The sequence below is a fragment of the Bos mutus genome, chromosome 4 (genome assembly GCF_027580195.1).
Source record: "Bos mutus isolate GX-2022 chromosome 4, NWIPB_WYAK_1.1, whole genome shotgun sequence".
NCBI lineage: Eukaryota > Metazoa > Chordata > Mammalia > Artiodactyla > Bovidae > Bos > Bos mutus.
In genome coordinates, this window is record NC_091620.1 from 22,839,673 (window position 1) to 22,861,115 (window position 21,443).

The 21,443-nt window shown below is 40.7% G+C and overlaps 1 protein-coding gene across 4 annotated transcripts in view; it reads left to right on the forward strand.

The window, feature by feature from the left end:
- The window catches only part of DGKI (diacylglycerol kinase iota), a 528,258-nt gene that overhangs the window by 429,948 nt on the left and 76,867 nt on the right, over window positions 1–21,443 (forward strand). For all 4 annotated transcript variants that reach the window (XM_070369213.1, XM_070369214.1, XM_070369215.1 and 1 more), the window contains 4 exons: window positions 483–552; window positions 3,089–3,129; window positions 4,026–4,153; window positions 6,919–7,041. In XM_070369213.1, the coding sequence (XP_070225314.1) occupies window positions 483–552; window positions 3,089–3,129; window positions 4,026–4,153; window positions 6,919–7,041 (362 nt within the window). The remainder of the gene's footprint in view (window positions 1–482; window positions 553–3,088; window positions 3,130–4,025; window positions 4,154–6,918; window positions 7,042–21,443) is intronic.

The following is a 21,443-nucleotide window of genomic DNA, read 5'->3' on the forward strand; positions in this document are numbered from 1 at the left end:
GTTATCTCAGTTTCACTGAGTCCAGTCTAGAACACCCCAAATCCTCTTATAAATTAACATTTTATGTTTTAAAAAATTGTGAGTGGCAGGGAGTCTTTTAGTAGGGGACATTTTTATACCTGTGTGGAGAACTGAAATGCAAATGACAGCCAGCTGCCACTAGGTCCTCAGCTTCATAAAGGGGAAGAAATAGAGTTCCCAAAGGAAGTACATGTCCCAAGTTATAGAATTTATGAATGCTTAATGGAAAAATAGAAAACCTCCTGAAAATTGTATGCGAGAGTTGTTATGCGAAATAAATCATTTCCAAGCAGAGCCCCTGTGGGTGTTTCCAGTGAAAACTTTGCTTCGATCTCTCACCAACGCTTTGAGTACGAAAGGATGCTCACTTTTAGAAACAGGTGATGGGGCAGAATGTGGAGTGAGGAACAGCTCTCAGCTCATTCAAATGGAGCCATGAGGATGTGTGTGTGTCTTTCCAGGACCACGAAACCTCCTTCCCTAGGGCGCTCTCAGCTCAGAGACTCTCCCCACGGTGGTGCTTTCTAGATGGTGAGTGTTTCTGTATTTTCGGAGGGGTGGGGGTTCGGGAAGCCTCAGGGCAAAGCATTGATGGCTTGAGTGGACTCCAGTTTTCCGAAAGATTGTTCAGGAACCCTCCACGTGATTGGTACTTGCATCTCAAACAATGTGGACTTTCTGATATTGCAACACACTTTTCTGAAGCTATCTCCCTCAAAGCAAGTCAGTTAACTCTGGCCAAACTTCTCAGCATTAAATTGCTCAAGCTAACACATCCCTTCCTGTGCCCCCTTTTCCAAAAACGAGTTGAGTGCCTGGTCTTCAATTCAGGCTGGTAGATGGATTTCATCAGCAGGGGGAATAGGTACTAATTTGCATGCTGTTTGCATATTTGGAACTTCCATATTATTTTCAGTAAGCCATCATCTCAGAATGAGTTACACATTTTTGTGAAAGGGTGGGCATTTTCAGTTGCATTCACATCTGCTCTGCTGAGCTTGACATGTTGCATACATAGTAGGTCGGTCATTTTCTGGTTGGTTAATGTGGTTAATGAGTCCATTTTCCATCCATCCCCCTAAAGGCTGTCTAATCCCACTTTTCTGTGCAGTTACCCATTTTACAGTACATTTCTGCTTAGATACTCCCAGTGGGTCTGCTACCCAGTATCTCTCATCTCTGCGGACGTTGGGCTTTCCCTGTATGCCTCTCTTTTGTTTAGCTCTGTGTACATCTGAAAGATTATAAATGTGGACAAGAGAATGATGGGCTGTGTGAGGGTGTGAACGTTTTATGAAGATGAGCACCCATATCTGTGTCGAATCTCATCCCCACACATTATGACATCGGTTTTCATTAATGGCTTGTTGGCTGCCTCTGAAGATATTTGGCACTGCTTTCCCTCCAGGTCCTTTATTCCCTCATGATGAAAAACATAGTCATTTGTTTTTCCTGAATCTGCAGAGGAACAACTTATATTTAAGAAAATTATGGGAATGTATATAAATTATTCTGTATGTAGTCTATTTTGTATATAGTCTTAGATAAAATTCTAAGTGTGGTTAATGGCGTTAACCTAGATACTACATTTACTCTAGAAATAGCTGTGTTTAAAATGCTTCAAGATTGCAGTCATAGTTAAAAGAACAAAGTAGGTTAAGTCCTTCTCAGGCAGGTATTCCCCGCTCTTGGTTTTAGAGGGTAAGAACCACAATTATCTTGCTTCTTAGCTTATTTCATTTGGAGAGAAGCTACTTGTTAAATATGTATGATTTTTGAACTATTATTTGCATTTTGAGTTTTTCCCTCTAGTACTATGTACTTTGTAGAAAATCTGTTTATAATATTTGGACTCTGTTAGATTTAAATGAGGAGGAACATAATTCTTTTCAATATTAGGAATAATCAGATTAATTTCTAGAAGCCCAGAGTTTATCATTAAGTATTTTTTCCCTTCAAACTACACACACAGCCCAATCCTTTATAGGAATGCTTAAATAATCTTATTTTTTTTGTTTTAGCTTTCTTCAGACATGGCTCAGGGACTCAGTTTTAAACTGAAATGATTCCTTTAATACCAGAAGTGGTCCCTAACTCTGCAAATTCAAGCTCTTTTTTTTCTAAAATGAGAATTGTTTCCTCAGAAATCAGGCAACCTACAGATTTTTTTTCTAGCTTTGTTTACTTGATAAATACATATCGAGTTTCAGCTCTGTTGAGGGTTCTGTGCCCATATCTTGAGACATAAAAGAAGAAATGAAACAAGTCTTTAAAGAGGCAGATATCTTGGTCTGAGAGTTCTCAGTGAGGAGAGTTTTATAAGAAGTGTAAACAGATTACAAATGTACATGGAAGTGGGAGCAACTGATTCTATCTGGGGCAGGGAGGAAGGGGCTGAGGAAGGGTTCACAGGAGAGGTGGCATTCAAGTTGGTTCTTAGGACATGATTCTTTTTTTAAGTTTTTATTGAAATATATTTGATTCACAATCTTGTGTTAGTTTCAGGTGGTTCAGATATATATACACACACATATATACACATATACACACATTTATATGTATATATCTCAGATATATGTATATCCTTTTTCAGATTCTTTTCCATCATAGGTTACTGCAAGATATTGAGTATAGTTCCCTGTGCTATACAGTAGGTTGTTATTGAATGTCTATATTTTACATTTAGTAGTGTGTATAATTTTAATCCCAAGCTTATGAGTTAAATGACTTAATTAGTCATGTGTAATGGGGAGGGCCCTTTTTTTATTTTATTGGTTGAGCCACGGGTCATGTGGGATCCTAGTTCTCCAACCAGAGATTGAACCTGTGTCCGCTGCATTGGAAACTCAGAGTCTTAACCACTGAACCTTCAGGCAAGGAAGCCCTGGGGAAGGGCTTTAGTGGAACAGCAGCCACAGAGACATGAAGTCCTGAATTTTTCTAAGTAGACTTAGAGACTGGCCAGTCATCCAGCAAGACTGGAGTGTCATGGTGGGAATGAAGCTTGTAAATTTGGTGCCATAACACAGGACTCTCTGAATGCCATATACTTTTTATTCCCCCCTAGCTACTTCTGCTGATCGCTTTTATCGAATAGACAGATCTCAGGTAAGATTTCTTGAACGTATTTGTGAAAGTGAAAAATTCCCAAGTAACTATACTAATATTACACATTTTTCCCCCAACAAAAACACTGAAATGTATACAGTTCTGGAATGATACTCATAGTCTCAGCCATGAGCTTGTTACTTGTCCTCACATGTTTGTGATTTGTGACCTCAAGGTGATATGGTTTGACCTTGAAAATGAGTCCAGAAGATAAGTAGGCTTGTCGACGTTGTCACCAGCCTGCACTCCAAGTTTTCATTCACACTGCTGTTTTACTGCTTCCTTGCCACATTTTATGCCTTTTTAACTTCATTTCTGATTGGCAAATTTGCAACCTCAAATGTATCTGTAGGCTACTTATTTTCAACTCACCACTTCCCAGAGTTTGGTGGTGAGAAAACAAAATGCTTATGCCCAATGAGGGCAAGTGGAATTTGGACACACACTGTCCAAATTCTCATGTAAAAGAAGGTATAGGATGGAATCCATTGATAAAATCAGTTATTAGCCATGCCACTTAGCTTTGACCAGATCCTGAGGGTGTAAGTCCAGGTCATTGTATGCACATGCTGGACCAAGTTGCATGCAGGGTGTCAATACTTGGATAGTATTTGGGAAAAAGAGGCAAGGCCATCTCTGCTTATACCTGACAGGATCCTGGTTAAAGAGGCCCAAACCAAGGATTTAACTCTCCCCTTCCTCAGCCTTTTGCTACCATGTTCCTTCAGGGAGGAATGCCACTGGTCAGCCCTCTGAAAATATCATATGCTGTGGTCATTTGCTATGTCATAAAATTTCAGTATTCCTCAGGACCAAATAGCTTTGTTGAGTTATTCTTTAAATGATGGATTTGAGCATCCTATAAGTCATCTGGCAGATTTCTTTTCCTTCCTTAGGAACATTTGCACTTTGTAATGGAGATTTCTCAAGATGAGATTTTTATTCTGGACCCAGATATGGTGTTGTCACAGCAGGCGGGAACACCGCCAGGAATGCCTGACCTGGTGGTGGAGCAAGCCTCGGGGTAAGTGGGCTTATTCCTTGTGGTGAGACTGGTTGCAGGGTGACATCTATGTCTGGTTTGGCCTCATGCTTGGTATAGTTAATGAAATCAAACTGTTTGGATGTGCAGGTTTTCTTGTGTTTCCTGAGGTCACATTGTAAGTCGGTCTGTGACTGTCTGGGTAGAATCACTCTCCCACTCAGATCTGTATCATGTCTGAGCTGTCTTTACCCACCACATCAACACTTCCTACCAAACTAGAAGGCACTAGTATTTGTGCATATACGTCTGGAGATGCCAGTGGTAAAGAACCCGTCTGCCCATGCAGGAGACTTAGGAGATCTGAGTTCCATCCCTGGGTTGGGAAGATCCCCTGGAGGAGGGCATGGCAACCCACTCCAGTATTCTTGCCTGAGGAATCCTGTGGTCAGAGGAACCTGGTGGGCTATAGTCCATGGGGTCTCGAAGAGTCAGACAAGACTGAAGTGACTTCCCACAGCACACAGCCCATGTACATCTGGAATGCCTAGATTATCACACTGAAAAATGACACAGATGGTTTGACTTTTTTCCCCTCCTCCTCCTTCCTCTTCTTCCTCTCCTCCTTCTCTTCCTAATCCTTCTCCTTTTTTTTTCCTGTATCCAGGCAGCCAGATATATATATATATATAACAATAACTATGAAATATCAAGAACTTATTAAGAGCCACATACTATGCTAAATGCCTATTTTATATCCCTACTATTATGTGCTCCATGCTTATTTCCTCATCAGTAAAATGGAAATGATAATACCTACTCAGAAAATTCTTTTAAAATTAAATGAATTGAGGGATTTCCCTGGTGGCCCAGTGGTTAAGAATCTGCTTTGCAATGCAGAGGATATAGGTTCGATCCCTGGTCAAGGAACAAAGATCCACATGCCACAGAGCAACTAAGCCTATGCACTGCAACTAAGATACAAAACAGTCAAAGAGATAAGTTAATTTTAAAATAAACAAATGAATTGATACATGTAAAATTAAGGCTGTCTGTGGCACTTGGTGGACATTCATTAAATATTGTGTTATTGGAATCATCATCATTTCACAATGACCCTGCAAATTTGGTACTATTACTGTCTTAAATCCATGTAAGCAAAATGAGGTTTAGAGAGTTTTTGTAACTTGGCCACTATTGTGTAGAAAGTAAAGGGAAAAAAATTGAGATTTATTCCCAGGTTTTCTGAAGCTAGAGCCCATGCATATTTTAACCACCATATTGAACCACCAACATATTAATATTTCTAGATTATTTTAAATTTCAGAAATATTTCTTTAGAGTTTTCTATGTGGCAGGTTAAGAAACAGCAGTGTGCAAGTGAAAACACAGAAACCTTTGCCCTCGTGAAGCTGAATGGTTTACTTTAGAGGTTTATTGGTACATAGGAGGTGAATAGTTAAAATAAGGATTTCCCCAGGAAGCAGACACACATGGACTCAAATGGCATGTGCAAATGTGTACACATACCTGTACAGTGTTAACAGGCATGTGCACTTGAGGTAAAACCCTCATGCCTGTTTACCCTGTTCACTAATTTGACCGTGGCTGCTATTTCTGGGTATCTTCCAGTCTACCAGGCCAGCTGATATCAGGGGTACATACTGAGTCTCTGGGGAGCCAGGAAAAGATAGAAGTGGTGGCTAGAACAGATGGATGGCTGTGTTTAGGAACCAGAGCTAGTAATCCCAGAGCTGTTGTGTCGTGAAGGGACAGCCACGGCCTGATGTAACCCAGAGAGTCCTGGAAGGGCGCGGGGAAGGCTGTGTGAGATGTCATGCCTGTCCGCTGTGGTTCTGCTGGAGTCTAGGTGTTCTCCCCTCGACGAGGTCTGGTTTGTAGCATTCAGTCTGATGAAGTCTGAGCCTATTCAGCCAAGCTCTCCCTGGGCTTTGTCCTCCCAGTCACTCGCTATTAGCTCTGGTTCCAAAGATAAAGTAGCCTGCAAATCCACAAGAACTTGAATCAGTTCCTTTCTTATTTCTTTTTTCTTGCCCCCTCTGGAAATAAACTAGCAACAGGGATATGATGAAAGAGAATGGCCTATGTTTCTATAAGACATCAGTCACCATTACTTTTTTTTCACGTGGGCCATATGTTATAAAGTCTTCATTGAATTTGTTACAATATGACTTCTGGTGGGTTTTTTTTTTAATGTTTTGTTTTCTTGGGCTACAAGGAATATGGGATCTTAGCTCTCCAACCAGGAACTGAACCTGCACCCCTGCATTGGAAAGTGAAGTTTTAACCACTGGACCGCCAGGAAAGTCCTCTGCCATTACTTCTTATCTGTGTCATATTTAAAATTACTTAATCTCAAAATTCAGTTTTCTCATCTATAAAGAGGGCAGCAGCGTCCAAAGAGAGCCTGACTGTTGAAAAAATTAAGTGAACTAAAAAATGTGCCAAGTGGCTTCAGTCATGTCCAATTTTTTGCTACCCCATGGACTGTAGCCCGCAAGGCCCCTCTGTCCTTGGGAATCTCCAGGCAAGAATACTGGAGTGGGTTTCCATTTCCTTCTCCAGGGGATTTTCCCAACCCAGGGATCGAATCTGTGTCACCTGCTTGCAGATGGATTCTTTACCACTAAATGCCACTTGGGAAGCCCAAGTAAACGTGAAATGCTTATAAATACCCCATAAAGATTAATTGCTCTCCTCTCGTTTGGAGACAAAACTCACCCTGAGAAAGGGCAGATGAAGTCCCATGCCTGACTTTGAGTGTCTGGTGTCCTTCTTTCTCCTAGAATGACGGACTGGTGGAATCCTGCTCTCCGGAAACGCATGCTGAGCGACAGTGGGCTGGGGATGATAAGCCCGCATTATGAAGACTCGGATCTGAAAGATTTCAGCCACTCCCGAGTGCTACAGTAAGAGCATTCTCTCTCTTGTCCTTGTGTCACTGGGCTTGCTGAGAGGGGATTCCGTGGGGCACTCACCGAAGGGAAGCATTCTCTTCTCAGTGGTGCCCTAGCTCTCTCCTGATTGTATCACCCTGTGGTTTGACATTTTCTTCACACGCACCCTTTTACCCACGTCAAGCTCTGATGGAGCCTCACTTTCCATTTCTCGTGCTGCTGAGCCTCAGTGAGACCTTGCACATGGACATGTCAGTACTTTGAACCTCAGCAGTGTTCGCTTCCCTAGAAGTGAACCCAGGGTTTACCAGATGCCATAGGGCAAGGACATGCCTGAGTGTGACATGGATAGTCTGGAAATGATGTAAAGTGTTTTATTTGTGTGAACGTTGGGATGGACTGTTAGCAGTCAGCGTCATGAATCTCCAGTTCCGAGCCTCTGGCTGTGCTGTGTGATGTGGCCAGGCGGTTTCGCTGGCTTACCTGCAGTGCCGCGTGTGCTGTGTTTTAGTCTCTCTGGGTAATTGATGAAGTGTTTGTTTATAGGTCAGAAGAGTGGGTGTGTTTTTGTCTGAGGGATGGGAATTGGGTTTTGCAACAGTGTTGGTACCCTCATGCCCTGTGAATCCCCCCTCCTGTCACCCCTCTATGCAGGACAGGTTCAGGGTGCACCTTGTGGTCACAAACAGAATCATTTGCACCCATTTCTTTATGCTAAGATCATGGCATCTGGTCCCATCACTTCATGGCAAATATATGGGGAAACAGTGGAAACAGTGACAGACTTTATTATTTTGGGCTCCAAAATCACTGCAGCCATGAAATTAAAAGATGCTTGCTCCTTGGAAGAAAAGTTATGACCAACCTAAACAGCATATTAAGAAGCAGAGACATTACTTTGCCAGCGAAGGTCCGTCTAGTCAAAGCTATGGTTTTTCCAGCATTCATGTATGGATGTGAGAGTTGGACTATAAAGAAAGCTGAGCACCAAAGAATTGATTCTTTTGAACTGTGGTGTTGGAGAAGACTTTGAATGACTGATGCTGAAGCTGAAACTCCAATACTTTGGCCACCTGACGTGAAGAACTGACATTCAAAAAGACCCTGATGCTGGGAAATATTGAAGGCAGGAGGAGAAGGGGACGACAGAGGATGAGATGGTTGGATGGCATCACCGACTCAATAGACATGAGTTTGAGTAAACTCCAGGAGTTGGTGATGGACAGGGAGACCTGACGTGCTGCAGTCCATGGGGTTGCAAAGAGTTGGACATGACTGAGCAACTGAACTGAACTGATTTGACTCCAGGCCAGACACCCTGTTGCAGGGAGGGGATCTCCTTTCAGTAACCAAGAGTTGACTCTTGTCTAACACTTGGAAACGATTTGTCCAAAGACTCATACATGTTGACAAAGCAAGAAACTCTATTGGGAAGGGGTGCCCAGGCAGAGAGCAACAGGGTAAGGGAACCCAGGAGGACTGCTCTGCCACGTGGCTCTCAGTCTCAGGTTTTATGTTGATGGGACTAGTTTGGGGGTTGCCTCTGGCCAATCATTCTGATTCAGAGTCCTTCCCGGTGGCTTGCGCGTTGTTTAGGTGGATTCCAGCGAGAAGGATTCTGGGAGGCTGGTAGGACATATGGTCTGGTGTCTTCTCTCTCCTTTGACCTTTCAGTTGGTGGTGGCTTGTTAATTCCATGTTCCTTACCAGGACCTCCTGTTGTAAGATTATTCAGGCAAATAGTGACTATGCTACCCTGGCGAGGGTGGGTGGTTTTGGTCAGTGGTTTCCCCTAACAACCCAATCTCAGATATTATATAAAAGTTCATTGTAATTCAGGAGATCAGGCTAATTTCCAGTCCTATTCAAGGTCCTAATCGAATGGGGACAGTGGCATTGTAACTATGCAGTCTTACCTTTTTTTTATAAAATAATAAGGTTATTGAGATGCTCAGAAGCCTAGGGTTAACTGAAGAGGCAGGACAATGCATTGTTTATAAGACCAGAAGCAATTTCAGTATGACAAAGGGGAGGAAAATGAGAAATCAGAAGCTAATTATTTTGGTGGTAAAGGTTCTACTCAAACATCCCAAGGGCAAAAGGTGACTTCATTTTAATTGCTTCTCTGTACTACCTCTTATTCTATTGTATGAAGAATGGAAAGGAAAAAGTGAATTTCTATGGATTTTCCTTTTTAATTAAACCGTGTTGTTAGTTTCTGATAGCATTTTGATTGCTTACAATTCAGGCTGTTTTTTCATTTCTTTTGTATATGGAATTAAGGTTTGTGAATCAGACTGAGTCAGCCACCCACTGACAGCTAAAAAAGTGGCCATCTAGCTTCAGGCAGATTTATTTGAAAATTAGTTTTAATTAGTCATAGAATAGAAATTAAGCCTAGACAAACCAGATGTGTGTTTTGGTTATTCTTATATACAAGCTGTTTGCAAAAAGTGGAGCATGATCTCAATCTAGTTTCCAATACCCTGTTTTTCTGTATATAGTATGTTAGTGTGTCAATACATATCATGATATGTGAGATTATTTCTAAGACAGTAAATGTTCTTTCCAAGAATCACAAGTAAATGTACACTTTATGTAAGAGCCAAGTTCTTCAAATCAACTCTTTTTTATTTGGATTTATTATCCTTTTAGGAATTTCTTTTTATTATTTTATTGATCTTCAGTTGGCAGCTACTAGTTTTCCTGAATATTTATACAACTTAATTCTCAAATGGGCTTCCCAGGTGGCGCTAGTGGTAAAGAACCGTCCTGCCAATGCAGGAGATATGAGACGTGGTTCGATCCCTGGGTTGGGAAGATCGGCTAGAGGTGGAAATGGCAGCCCACTCCAGTATTCTTGCCTCAAGAATCCCATGAACAAAGGAGCCTGGAGGGCTACAGTCCATAAGGTCGCAAAGTTGGACGCAAATGAAGCAACTTAGCACATACACCAAGGTCTTAAGTGCACTAAAGCAGCTGATTTTTTTACATTTTTTTTTCCTTCTCTCAAGTGAATTAGAAAACAAAACAGCTTTGGAACCTGTAGCTTCGAGTCTTTCCAGCTGAATCTCCAGATACCATGTAATAGAGACAAGTTGTCTTCACTGGACTCTGTTCGAATCTCTGACTCACAGAATGTATGAACAAAATAAAATGGTTGCTTTAAATCATTGAAGTACTTTTGAGAGAGAGAGTGAAGTAATTCAGTCACGTCCAACTCTTTGCGACCCCGTAGACTGTAGCCTACCAGGTTCTTCCATCCATGGAAGTTTCCAAGCAAGAGTATTGGAGTGGGTTGCCATTTCCTTCTCCATGGGATCTTCCCCACCCAGCGGTGGAACCCAGGTCTCCCACATTGCAGGCAGATGCTTTACCGTCTGAGCCACCATGGAAGTACCTTACCTTAACCAAATTGTCTATTAATTCAGAAAACGTGTGCATGTGTTCATTAATTTCTTAGGAAGAACATCTCTTTATTTACTTCAGAGATCATCTTTGATACAAAGGGGTATAATTGTAGATATTCCATAGCAATATATATATTTTATGTACATATGTATCATAAGGTCAGTAATAGCTAGTATTGATACTTCCTGTGTGCTTTGTTAAATTATCCTTAACTGTTTCAACACCTTTTAAATTTCACATTGCTTAACAGATGAGTAAACTGGAAGCTCAGAGAGTTTAAAATATTCATCTTAAGTCACTCAAGATAACAAATGTGGAGATTGCTGTTCGAATGAGGTCTTCTTGACTTCTGACTTCATGCTTTTCCTCCATACCACATTGTCTTCCTGAAGGGCCAGTGCAAAGGCAGGGTGCCCACAACCCCAAGGCCCCAAAAGGATTTACTTTGGTATCTATCTTTTTTAGCATTTGTAAAGTGAAAAATTCTACAATCTAGGAAGGCTATGTATGCTCATTAAATATGCACAGCTGCAAATTTACCCACAAGTAAATATAGTTGAGAATTAATTTTAAAGCATTTTTTCCTTTAAAAAACAGACTGAAACAAAAATTAGAGATAGGCTTTTATTTTATTAAATATATATTAAATATGCTCCAGTCTAAATAAATACAAATATTATATGAAAAATACTAATGTGCCAACAATGCTGAAATATGTTATTGTTTTATGTTATTACTTGCATTAAGTCTTTCTATCCATAACATAGTACCATATCATAAAAATATATATTGTTTTATGGGTTTTTTTTTGGTTTTGTGTTATCTTTTTATCATTACCTGTAATGAACAGTGCATACACTTTTAGAGCTTGCCACTTATACAACATTGAATTTTTAAAAGTTACTCATATTGATGTTACCGAATGCAAGTTTGTGTGCCCAATGCACAGTGAGGCCATAAAAACCCGAAACATCAGTTTGGAGCAGAGATAAGTTTATTGCAGGGCCAAGCAAGGAGAATGGGTAGCTCGTACCCACCAAACTCCAAACTCCCGGAGCAATTTTATCAGAGCATTTTTAAAGGCAAGGTGGGTGGTGGGTGGTCCACAAGGTATGTGATCAGCTCATACACAGTTCTCTGGTTGATGATAATTGATTCTTAGGCACCAGAAAGTCTAAGAGCTACATCCTCATGATCATCAAGTAGTTAATTTCATCCATTTGGTGGTGGTTTTAGCATCTGAAAATCTCTGGAAATATTTCAGAAACTGTTATCTAGTTACTTCAGAGGAGCTACAGCAGAGGATATGGGGAAAGGAGACCTGTCCTGGGAAGGCCTCATAGGGTTCTGCTCAGTATGTGATATATGTAGATTTTAAGTCATTTTATTTGGTATAGAATATCGTGTTATACAAATATGCCATAATTTATTCCTCCATTTAAATGTTGATTTCTAATATCTTATTATTTAAAAATACAGTGAACGTTCTGCAGTGTGTGTCTCTTACAGGGCAGACATGCAGATTCAGCTTTGCTCAATATTGCACAATTTACTTTCCCTTTGGAAACATTTAAAAAGCAGTATGTGAAGGAACCTGAACAATTAGCATAACATTGTAGGCACAATTGGCATCTGTTGCTTTTAGCTTTAAAGTCCCAAACCACTTGGAGATAGTAAAAGTTCAATTTTAACATCTTGTTCACTGTGTTAAATAACCCCCTCTGTAAAGAAATGAAAAGGAAAGTTTTAAGTTCTTGGAACTGAAAATACTGTTTGTCAGAATTTGCAGTAAATGGTAGAAGTGGTATTCACAGCATGATTTATGACTAGAAATCATTTATCAAGAGAAAAATGATGGCATACAAATAAAGCATTCAATTTGATAAACTGGAGAAAGAGTCCCAGAGTAGAGGACAAAGAAACAAGAGGGAAGAAAAATAATAGAGATAGAAATCAGTGACAAGGAGAACAAAACAGACAAAATAAATGATTAACCAATAATAAAAATTCTAAAAATTGGTTCTTTCAAAACAGACAAAATTCTAAGAAGATTAAAATATAAGAGGCAAACAAAAATGCAACTCCAGTGCTTCCCCAACTCATTCTTCCTCCTGCTCGGGTGACTCTTTCCCCTCTAAACTCTAATTGACCCAGCCAACCTCTTCTCCCCTCAGGGAGAGGAGCAAGGCTCAGAGTTTTAACTTTCATTTGTAAGATGCATCAACCTCTATCCCTCTTCAGGGAGTGCAAACAGAATGAACACATAGAATGAATTAGATTTCTGTTCTTACTGGAACTGATTACATTTATATTAAAATTCCATTGTAAATACATTGCAATTTTTAAAGAAAGATTTATAGAGTCATCTGTTGGCATCTGCAGGGAATTGATTTTAGGACCAAAATCAAATGGAGCCTCGAGTCCCATAGTCAGCTCTCTGTATTTGCAGATCAGCATCTCAGATTCAACCAACCATAGATTGTGAACATAGTATATGGTCTGTGATTGGTTGACTCAGGATTTGGAAATCATAGATAGACAGACATATGCATGCTTGTCTGTAATAACTTCATCCCTCTCCTGTTTTCAGTTATTTCCTTTACTCGTTTTTTTTTAATTTAGGTATTAATATATGTAGATACTCTGTGTGTGTTTGTGTGTGTGTGTTGTATCTGCTTACACAGGTCCTCTAGAGGAGACAACAATTCCAAAGAAAGCTATACAACACATATAGGATCTTGAAATCCTATGAACACAGTTAAAAAAAAACAATTTTTATGAACCAATGTTTATAATAAATTGATGAGAAATAGTTGACTCACACTGTTACTGCTACGACCTTAATGAATTTGTCTTTAAAGATGTTTGAAAATGTTTTTCTCTGTGAACAATGTTTTCAGTGTCTATGAAAGTGCTAGTAAAATAACATGTTTCTGGAAACACATTTACTGTCATCATTAATTGTACCACAACAATTCATAACAAGATTATATTTTGACACAAGATTCATAAGGAAGTAATTAAAATTTTAGCAGACAGAATCTGTTTGATTCCTAAGGAAGACTTTTCCTGACTTTAGGATCTATGAGATTAAAGAAAAAATAGGCACTCAGTGGAAACTCTTATATGATCTTTTCAAGTTATCTTTGAGAAAGGACAGACTTACCACTGAATTAAATAGGTTAAGGGAAAACAGGTAAAGGGACCAGAAGATATTATTTAGTTTATGAATAAAAGTAGTATTTTCTAGGTCTTTTATCTTTTGGTTTGTGTGAAACCCCCCAAAATTGACTGAAGGAGATGCACTTTTTCTTAGTGTCCTCAAGTCCTGAGCCTGCAAGAGCTAAGGTAAAGGTCACACGGGTAGAAATAAAAGACACTGAGAGACAGCGTAGGGAACCACCCAAAGGCAGACATTCAGTCTAGACATCCGTGTGCTCAGATGTCTGCGACGGAGGCAGGACTGGTGGATTTTTATGATCAGTAGAGCATTTCTGTCTCTATCAAGAGACAGTATTATCAAAAGTTGAATGATAAGGTATCTGATATGATTTATGATTTGGATTTTTGGCATTGGAATTTAAATGGATTCCATTGGATTGATTGGACTCTAAAAAATGGGTTGAGCCATTCAGTTAGTCATTTATTTTTTGGGAAAATACATATTCAGCACCTTCTAGGTAGGAGCTATATGTATATATATATATGTGTGTGTGTGTGTGTATACGTGTGGGTGTATATATGTGTGTGTGTACACACACACTTAGGCATTGATGATATAGAACTAAATGATAAATTATCATCTTTAAAGAACTTATATTCTATGGGGAAATATATTTATATATTTAGAGGAAATACTCAACAAACCAATTATCATAGTTCCCTATGGCAAGTGTTATAATGGATATATGCATAGAGTGTTCTGGAAACAAGAGGAAAAAGAATTTGCTTCTCCCTCTAGATTTCACTTTTCTATTTTTATGTCAAAAGGATGAATATTTAAAGATTTAATGAAAATGTAAGCCTCTAAGGAAAAAGGAGGCTTTTTAAAGGGCTCTCTGCTTATTTTCTTCATCTTTTGCCCGTGATCAGAGAAGTATCTGCTTTTCATCATTCCGTTCAATCTCTCAGTCGTGTCTGACTCTTGGCGACCCCATGAATCACAGCACACCAGGCCTCCCTGTCCATCACCAACTCCTGGAGTTTACCCAAAGTCATGTCCATCGAGTTGGTGATGCCATCCAGCCATCTCATCCTCTGTCGTCCCCTTCTCCTCCTGCCTCCATCCCTCCCAGCATCAGAGTCTTTTCCAATTAGTCAACTCTTTGCATGGGGTGGCCAAAGTACTGGAGTTTCAGCCTCAGCATCAGTCCTTCCAATGAACACCCAGGCCTGATCTCCTTTAGGATGGACTGGTTGGATCTCCTTGCAGTCCAAGGGACTCTCAAGAGTCTTGTCCAACACCACAGTTCAAAAGCATCAATTTTCCAGCACTCAGCCTTCTTCACAGTCCAACTCTCACATCCATACCTGACCACTGGAAAAACCATAGCCTTGACTAGACAGACCTTTGTTGGCAAAGTAATGTCTCTGCTTTTGAATATGCTATCTAGGTTGGTCATAACTTTTCTTCCAAGGAGTAAGCGTCTTTTAGTTTCAAGGCTGCAACCACCATCTGCAGTGATTTGGGAGCCCAAAAAATAAAGTCTGACACTGTTTCCACTGTTTCCCCATCTATTTCCCATGAAGTGATGGGACCAGATGCCATGATGTTAGTTTTCTGAATGTTGAGCTTTAAGCCAACTTTTTCACTCTCCTCTTTCACTTTCATTGAGGCTTTTGAGTTCCTCTTCACTTTCATCATTATATCACCAGAAAAGTGATAGTGTTAGTCCGTCGGTCCTGTCAGACTCTTTGTGACCCCATGTACTATAGCCCACCAGGCTCCTCTGTCCATGGGATTCTCCAGGCAAGAATACTGAAGTGGGTTGCCATTTCCTTCTCCAGGGGATCTTCCTGACCCAGGGATTGAACCCAGGTCTCCTGCATTACAGGCAAATTCTTTAGCATCTGAGCCACCAGAGAAGCCCTCATCACCAGAAATGCCTGTCAAATAATTGAATATTCCATGACAGTTTCACATCACTCTACCTAAAGTGTCCTTAAGGAAGTTTGTACAACTGGAACATTATTTAAGGATAGCCTAAACACTTAATAATACTTTAAAAAATTGGTCTTTTTAGTGTAGTCTAGAATTCTGAACCACCCTATCAAGAAGATAGACCCCAAACTTCACCTTTTCCCAAAACTCAGAAGTTCTGGTTTGAATATAGGAGTAATAGTTGCTTGCCTGACTTGTCTTCAGCTATTTACTTTGCCCAATTTCTTCTTGGAACATTAGGTGATGGCCTGATTCTAAAAAAAAAGGATAATTGTGCTTTCTGTCAAAGCTCCAGGTTCTCAACAGGAAGACAGCCTATTGGGCAGTGATTTTGGTTGTGGAAATATCCTTCAAGCATCAAAATCAGATAAGAGGGAGAAAATTAATCCTCTTAGTGGGAGGCAGGTTTTGCTGGAATCTATCTCAGAGATGAGATCAGTGCTGTCAGGATAGAGACAGTCTCTTGTGTCTGCTTCATGAAGATAGTTGGGTCCCATCCCTACTTACCTTTGATGACTCTAAATCTTGCTCTCCCTGGCTAATCACTCAAGCTGGAGAAAGTGCAGTTTAGCTGGCATGTATCTTCCTTTTTTCTTCTTTTTCTCCTAACTTACCTCCAGTCATTATCCTCTCTTGCCAAACACATAATAATACTCTCTCCTTTTATGTGTGCAAAATAATTAATAAGAAATGGTGCTCTGTTCTTTCTCTAATTGCTCCTCAATTGCATGCAGGAAATTAACATCCTATAGTAATAAAGATGCACTGAATCCCTGACTCAGAGAGCTGTTGCTATTTTATAAGCTAGACAGTAAAAGGTAACTGGTGGACACTGGCAGTGGTAGGTACTGCTGACGAGCACAGCATAGGGTGGAGCCGGGAGAAAGAATTGTTCCTAGAAGCCTTTGCACGTCTCCCATGCCATGCTCATATGTGCTGTCACTCAGTCATGTCCGACTCTTTGTGACACTATGGACTGCAGCCCACCAGGCTCCTCTGCCCAAGGAATTCCAGGCAAGAATACTGGAATGTGGTGCCATTTCCTCTTCCGGGGACCTTCCCTATCTGGGGATTGAACCCGCAGGTGGATTCTTTACCACTAGCGCCACCTGAGAAGCCTATGTCATACGTCTCAATTATGTCGGTAGTGAAGTTTAGTTCTTGAAGAGGTTGTGAATATTCTTTGGACAGAAGGGAGAAATGTGGCTTGTGGGGAGCCAAAAACTATCAACATGTTATGGGTGGAAGAGAATTCTCGGATTTCCAACTAAAAGAGACAAGGCAAAGCCAGAGCATTGGGAAGTACGAGAGCAATTTGTGCAGGAAAGCACTTTCCTTGAGTTTGCTGAGAGGCAGAGATCAATGGGAAGGGCATCTCAGGAAATTATTGAGTCTTCTTTAAAATCAAATCAGGGGATTTCTCTTTCCTTCCAACAACACAGAGTGCCATAGGGCATAAGGAAAGCAAGTCAGAAGGTGACAAGAGCCTTTGGGGACAAATTCACTTAAGCACCATTCTAAAACTGGGAAAACAACTCCCATCTCCTTCTGCACTGGAGGAGTTAGAGTGTTTTTATGGCAGTATAGGAATGGGCATTTGTTTGTTTTCAGGGGCTATGCCAGAAGTGGAAGAATGCACCATGATTTATCTATATCAATTTCTCATTTTCTCCTACAGCTCCTTTCCTGTTTTGCGTTGCTTATAATGTAAATGTTATATAGAAACTGCCCTGTTTTTGGACACAGAAGAGTGGGGAAGAGAGGTGTTTTTTTTTTTTTGGATTTTGTTTCTCATGCCAGTGTCTAGAACGTGAATTTCCTCTTCTGAGAACTGAGTGAGACGGGAGGAGATGTTGACAGGAAAACTTCCAGAGTATATGACAGTTATCTTCAGGAGGAGCAGCAAAACCACTCCCAACTCTACCTATTTTTTTCTTCCATTTTCTGATGCTGGATTCAGAAGTCCTTATGGCATTTCATAAAAATAATTAGCTGTGGGTAAGCCTTGCTCAACCACCTTGGCCCCACAAGATAAATATTATCTCTCCTGCATGTTGTGGTATGTGAGATAGTTTTTTGTATAAGTTTCTTATTTTAATGGGTTTCCCAGGTGGCTCAGTGGGTAAAGAATCCACCTGCACTGCAGGAGATGTGGGTTCGATCCCTGAGTCAGGAAGATTTCCTGGAATTGGGCATGGCAACCCACTCCAGTATTCTTGCCTGGGAAATCCCATGGACAGAGGAGCTTTGTGGACTACAGTCTCTGGGTCTCAAAGAGTCGGACATGACTGCAGCAATTGAGCACATTGGCTTGTGTTAATACTGAATGTAGCACTCAGGTGACTTGCCCTCACAATTGAGAGCATCATGTTTCAATTTATGCTTAAAAAAAAAAGTCCACATTCAGAAAACTCCAGATGGATTGCGTCTCAACAGGAGTTGTAGGCCAGGGTTCCCAGAGTCATTAGGCTAAAGCCGGCAACTCTTTCTAAAAGGTATTCCTTGCTAATGCTCTAGACAGCTCTCCGCAGGTATATTTCCCTTGATCAGATTTTAGAATAGCATGCCTTTTCTATTCCTTTAATCTCTTTTTAGAAACTAGGCAGGAAACTATATTGCAAAGACTGACTTGTGATATGAACCATCACATCTTTTTTTCTGAGTGATTGTACAATGTCTGATGCAGTTTTTTTGTTGTTGTTGTTATTTTTGCAGTATCTTCAAAATGTTAAATGTATTTCCCTGGAGTGTTCAGATTTTACATAATAAAAAGTGTGATAGTCCAGTTTTCATGTTGAAGGAACTTGGACAGTATTAGATTCTTCTACATCATTTTTTTTAATCTGATTTTTCTTGTATCCACTTCCCACTTTTGCCCCTTTGTCCTTGCATTTCCAACACCTTCCTTTCCCTTTGTTGCAGTTCTTAGTGATAAACAGTAGGTGGCAGTACAGTTTCAAGCTCAAAGAGCGTTTAAGGGCCTCCTCACTCTGCAGACTGATTAAGGGCCTCCTCACTCTGCAGACTGATTAAGGAGGGCCTCCTCACTCTGCACAGGAGAAACGGAATTATACAAGCAAGTGGTAAAACAGGGGTGTTTTCAAAACACCAAATATAACTAAACACAGGAACTTATTTAAAAACAGAGGATATTTCAAGTACAGCTCACGTGGGGACCATCGGGTATATATTTGAATAGGAGGAAACTATGAGCATGAATAGAATTAGAAGAAATTTACATCAAAGGAGAAGAACTCACCAAACAGCCTTATTATTTGAGTCCTGGAACTTATTTCCCCACCTCCACACAAATGCCCATCTCTCTCCTTCCTCTTTCCGCACCCTCCCCTCTGTTGGTGGTGAATGTTACCTTTGAGGCTGTTTGGCAGTCCCTGAATGGGTTTGTGACCACTTGAATAGAGAATGTGTTTGTCTTTCTCCCATTTCAATGCCACTCTGTGTGGCTGCTGTAACTTTCATCTCTCTCACTCTTATTCTCGCCTGCTCCCTTACTGTATGTGCTTTGTTCATTGTCTTAATAGCAATTTTCATAATTAGCAGGGAGGAAAAGAAAACAAAGAGAGGCTTGTATAATTGATGGAGATTCTCAGTGCTGAGGGATTCCTGGTTCTATTTTACCTTGTTGGAGATGCTTGGGGGCTGGAGTGATGGTGGTGAAGATGTCACCTATATCCATGATCTCACTGTCGCTCCCTCAAGCCCTCAAGATGATGTCATGGGCTGGGCATAGCAATCCTTAGGCAATGCATATCCTCAAGGAAAGCTCAAGGGAGAATGCAGTTGCCCAGAGATGATTACCTACAGTCATGCTTTGAGACCATATTAAATCATCCCTAGGCTGGCTTGATTTAAACTGAGTGTTCTTCGTTCATCCACAGTTGCAGGAAATAAATTCAATTTGTGAAGCCTCGTGACTTTAATATAAAACAAGAGAAAAATAAAGATGGTGTTTCTGCAGCAGTGGTGTGTGGACCCTTGAAATGAGCCTGGACGGGATGTCCAGCTGGGAAATCAGTTTCCACTCAGGCCATTTCTCAAGAGTTTGTTAACAGACAGCTAGCAATAATGGCCCAGGCAGGAGACAAGAGTCCAGCCTGGGGAACTTTGCCCAGGCCTGAATGTTGTCTTTTTTCAAAATTGGAATGCAGCTGCTTTACAATGTTGTGTTGGTTTCTGCTGTACAGCAAGGTGAATCAGTCACAAGTACACATATATCTCCTCTTCCTTGCATTTCCTTCCCATTTAAGTTACCACAGAGCACTGAGTAGGGTTCCCTGTGCTACACAGTCAGTTCTCGTTAGTAATCTATGTTATACATAGTGGTGTATGTATGGCAATCCCAATCTCCCAGTCTATCCCACCCCCTCCTTCCCTCCTTGATGCCCATATGTTTGCTCTCTATGTCATGTCTCTAGACGTGCTTTGCAAATAAGTTCATCTGTACCATTTTCCTAGATTCCACATATATAGGTTCAGTTCAGTTCAGTTGCTCAGTTGTGTCCGACTCGTTTCCAACCCCATGGACTGCAGCATGCCAGGCTTCCCTGTCCATCACCAATTCCTGGAGCTTGCTCACACTTAGGTCTATCGAGTCAGTGATGCCATCCAACCATCTCATCCTCTGTCGTCCCCTTCTCCTCCTGCCTTCAATCTTTACCAGCAAAAGGGTCTTTTCAAATGAGTCAGTTCTTCACATCACGTGGCCAGAGTATTGGAGTTTCAGCTTTAGCATCAGTCCTTCCAGTGAATATTAAGGACTGATTTCCTTTAGGATGGACTGGTTGGATCTCCTTGCAGTCCAGGAGACACTCAAGAGTCTTCTCCAACACCACAGTTCAAAAGCATCAATTCTTTGGCGCTCAGCTTTCTTTATAGTCCAACTCTCACATCCATACATGACTACTGGAAAAACCATAGCCTTGATGAGACAGACCTTTTTTGGCAAAGTAATGTCTCTGCTTTTTAATATGCTACCTAGATTGGTCATAACTTTCCTTCCAAGGAGTAAGCGTCTTTTAATTTCATGGCTGCAGTCACAATCTGCAGTGATTTTGGAGCCCCCCAAAATAAAGTCTGACACTGTTTCCACTGTTTCCCCATCTATTTGCCATGAAGTGATGAGACCGGATGCCATGATCTTAGTTTTCTGAATGTTGTGCTTTAAGCCAACTTTCTCACTCTCCTCTTTCACTTTCATCAAGAGGCTCTAGTTCTTCTTCACTTTCTGCCATAAGGGTGGTGTCATCTGCATATCTGAGGTTATTGATATTTCTCCTGGCAATCTTGACTCCAGCTTGTGTTTCCTCCAGCCTAGCGTTTCTCATGATGTACTCTGCATAGAAGTTAAATAAGCAGGGTGACAATATACAGCCTTGACATACTACTTTCCCAATTTGGAACCAGTCCATTGTTCCATGTTCAGTTCTAACTGTTGCTTCTTGACCTACCTATAGATTTCTCAGGAGGTGGGTAAGGTGAACTGGTATTCCCATCTCTTGAAGGATTTTTCCATAGTTTGTTGTGAGCTACACAGTCAAAAAGGCTTTGGTGTAATCAATAAAGCAGAAGTAGATGTTTTTCTGGAATTCTCTTACTTTTTCAATGATCCAACAGATGTTGGCAATTTATTTTCCTCTTTCCTACTTCTCTCTGTGTGACAGTCTCTAGTCCATCCACATCTCTGCAAATCAGGCCTGAATGTTCTTCATGTTCTTCAGTAGGAATAAGTGCATCAGCACACGATGGGAGCCTATATGCACAGATACTAGGTTTCACCAAAGTGTGAGAAAAGTGGGCAAGTCCAGGGAACTTTCAGGGCTGT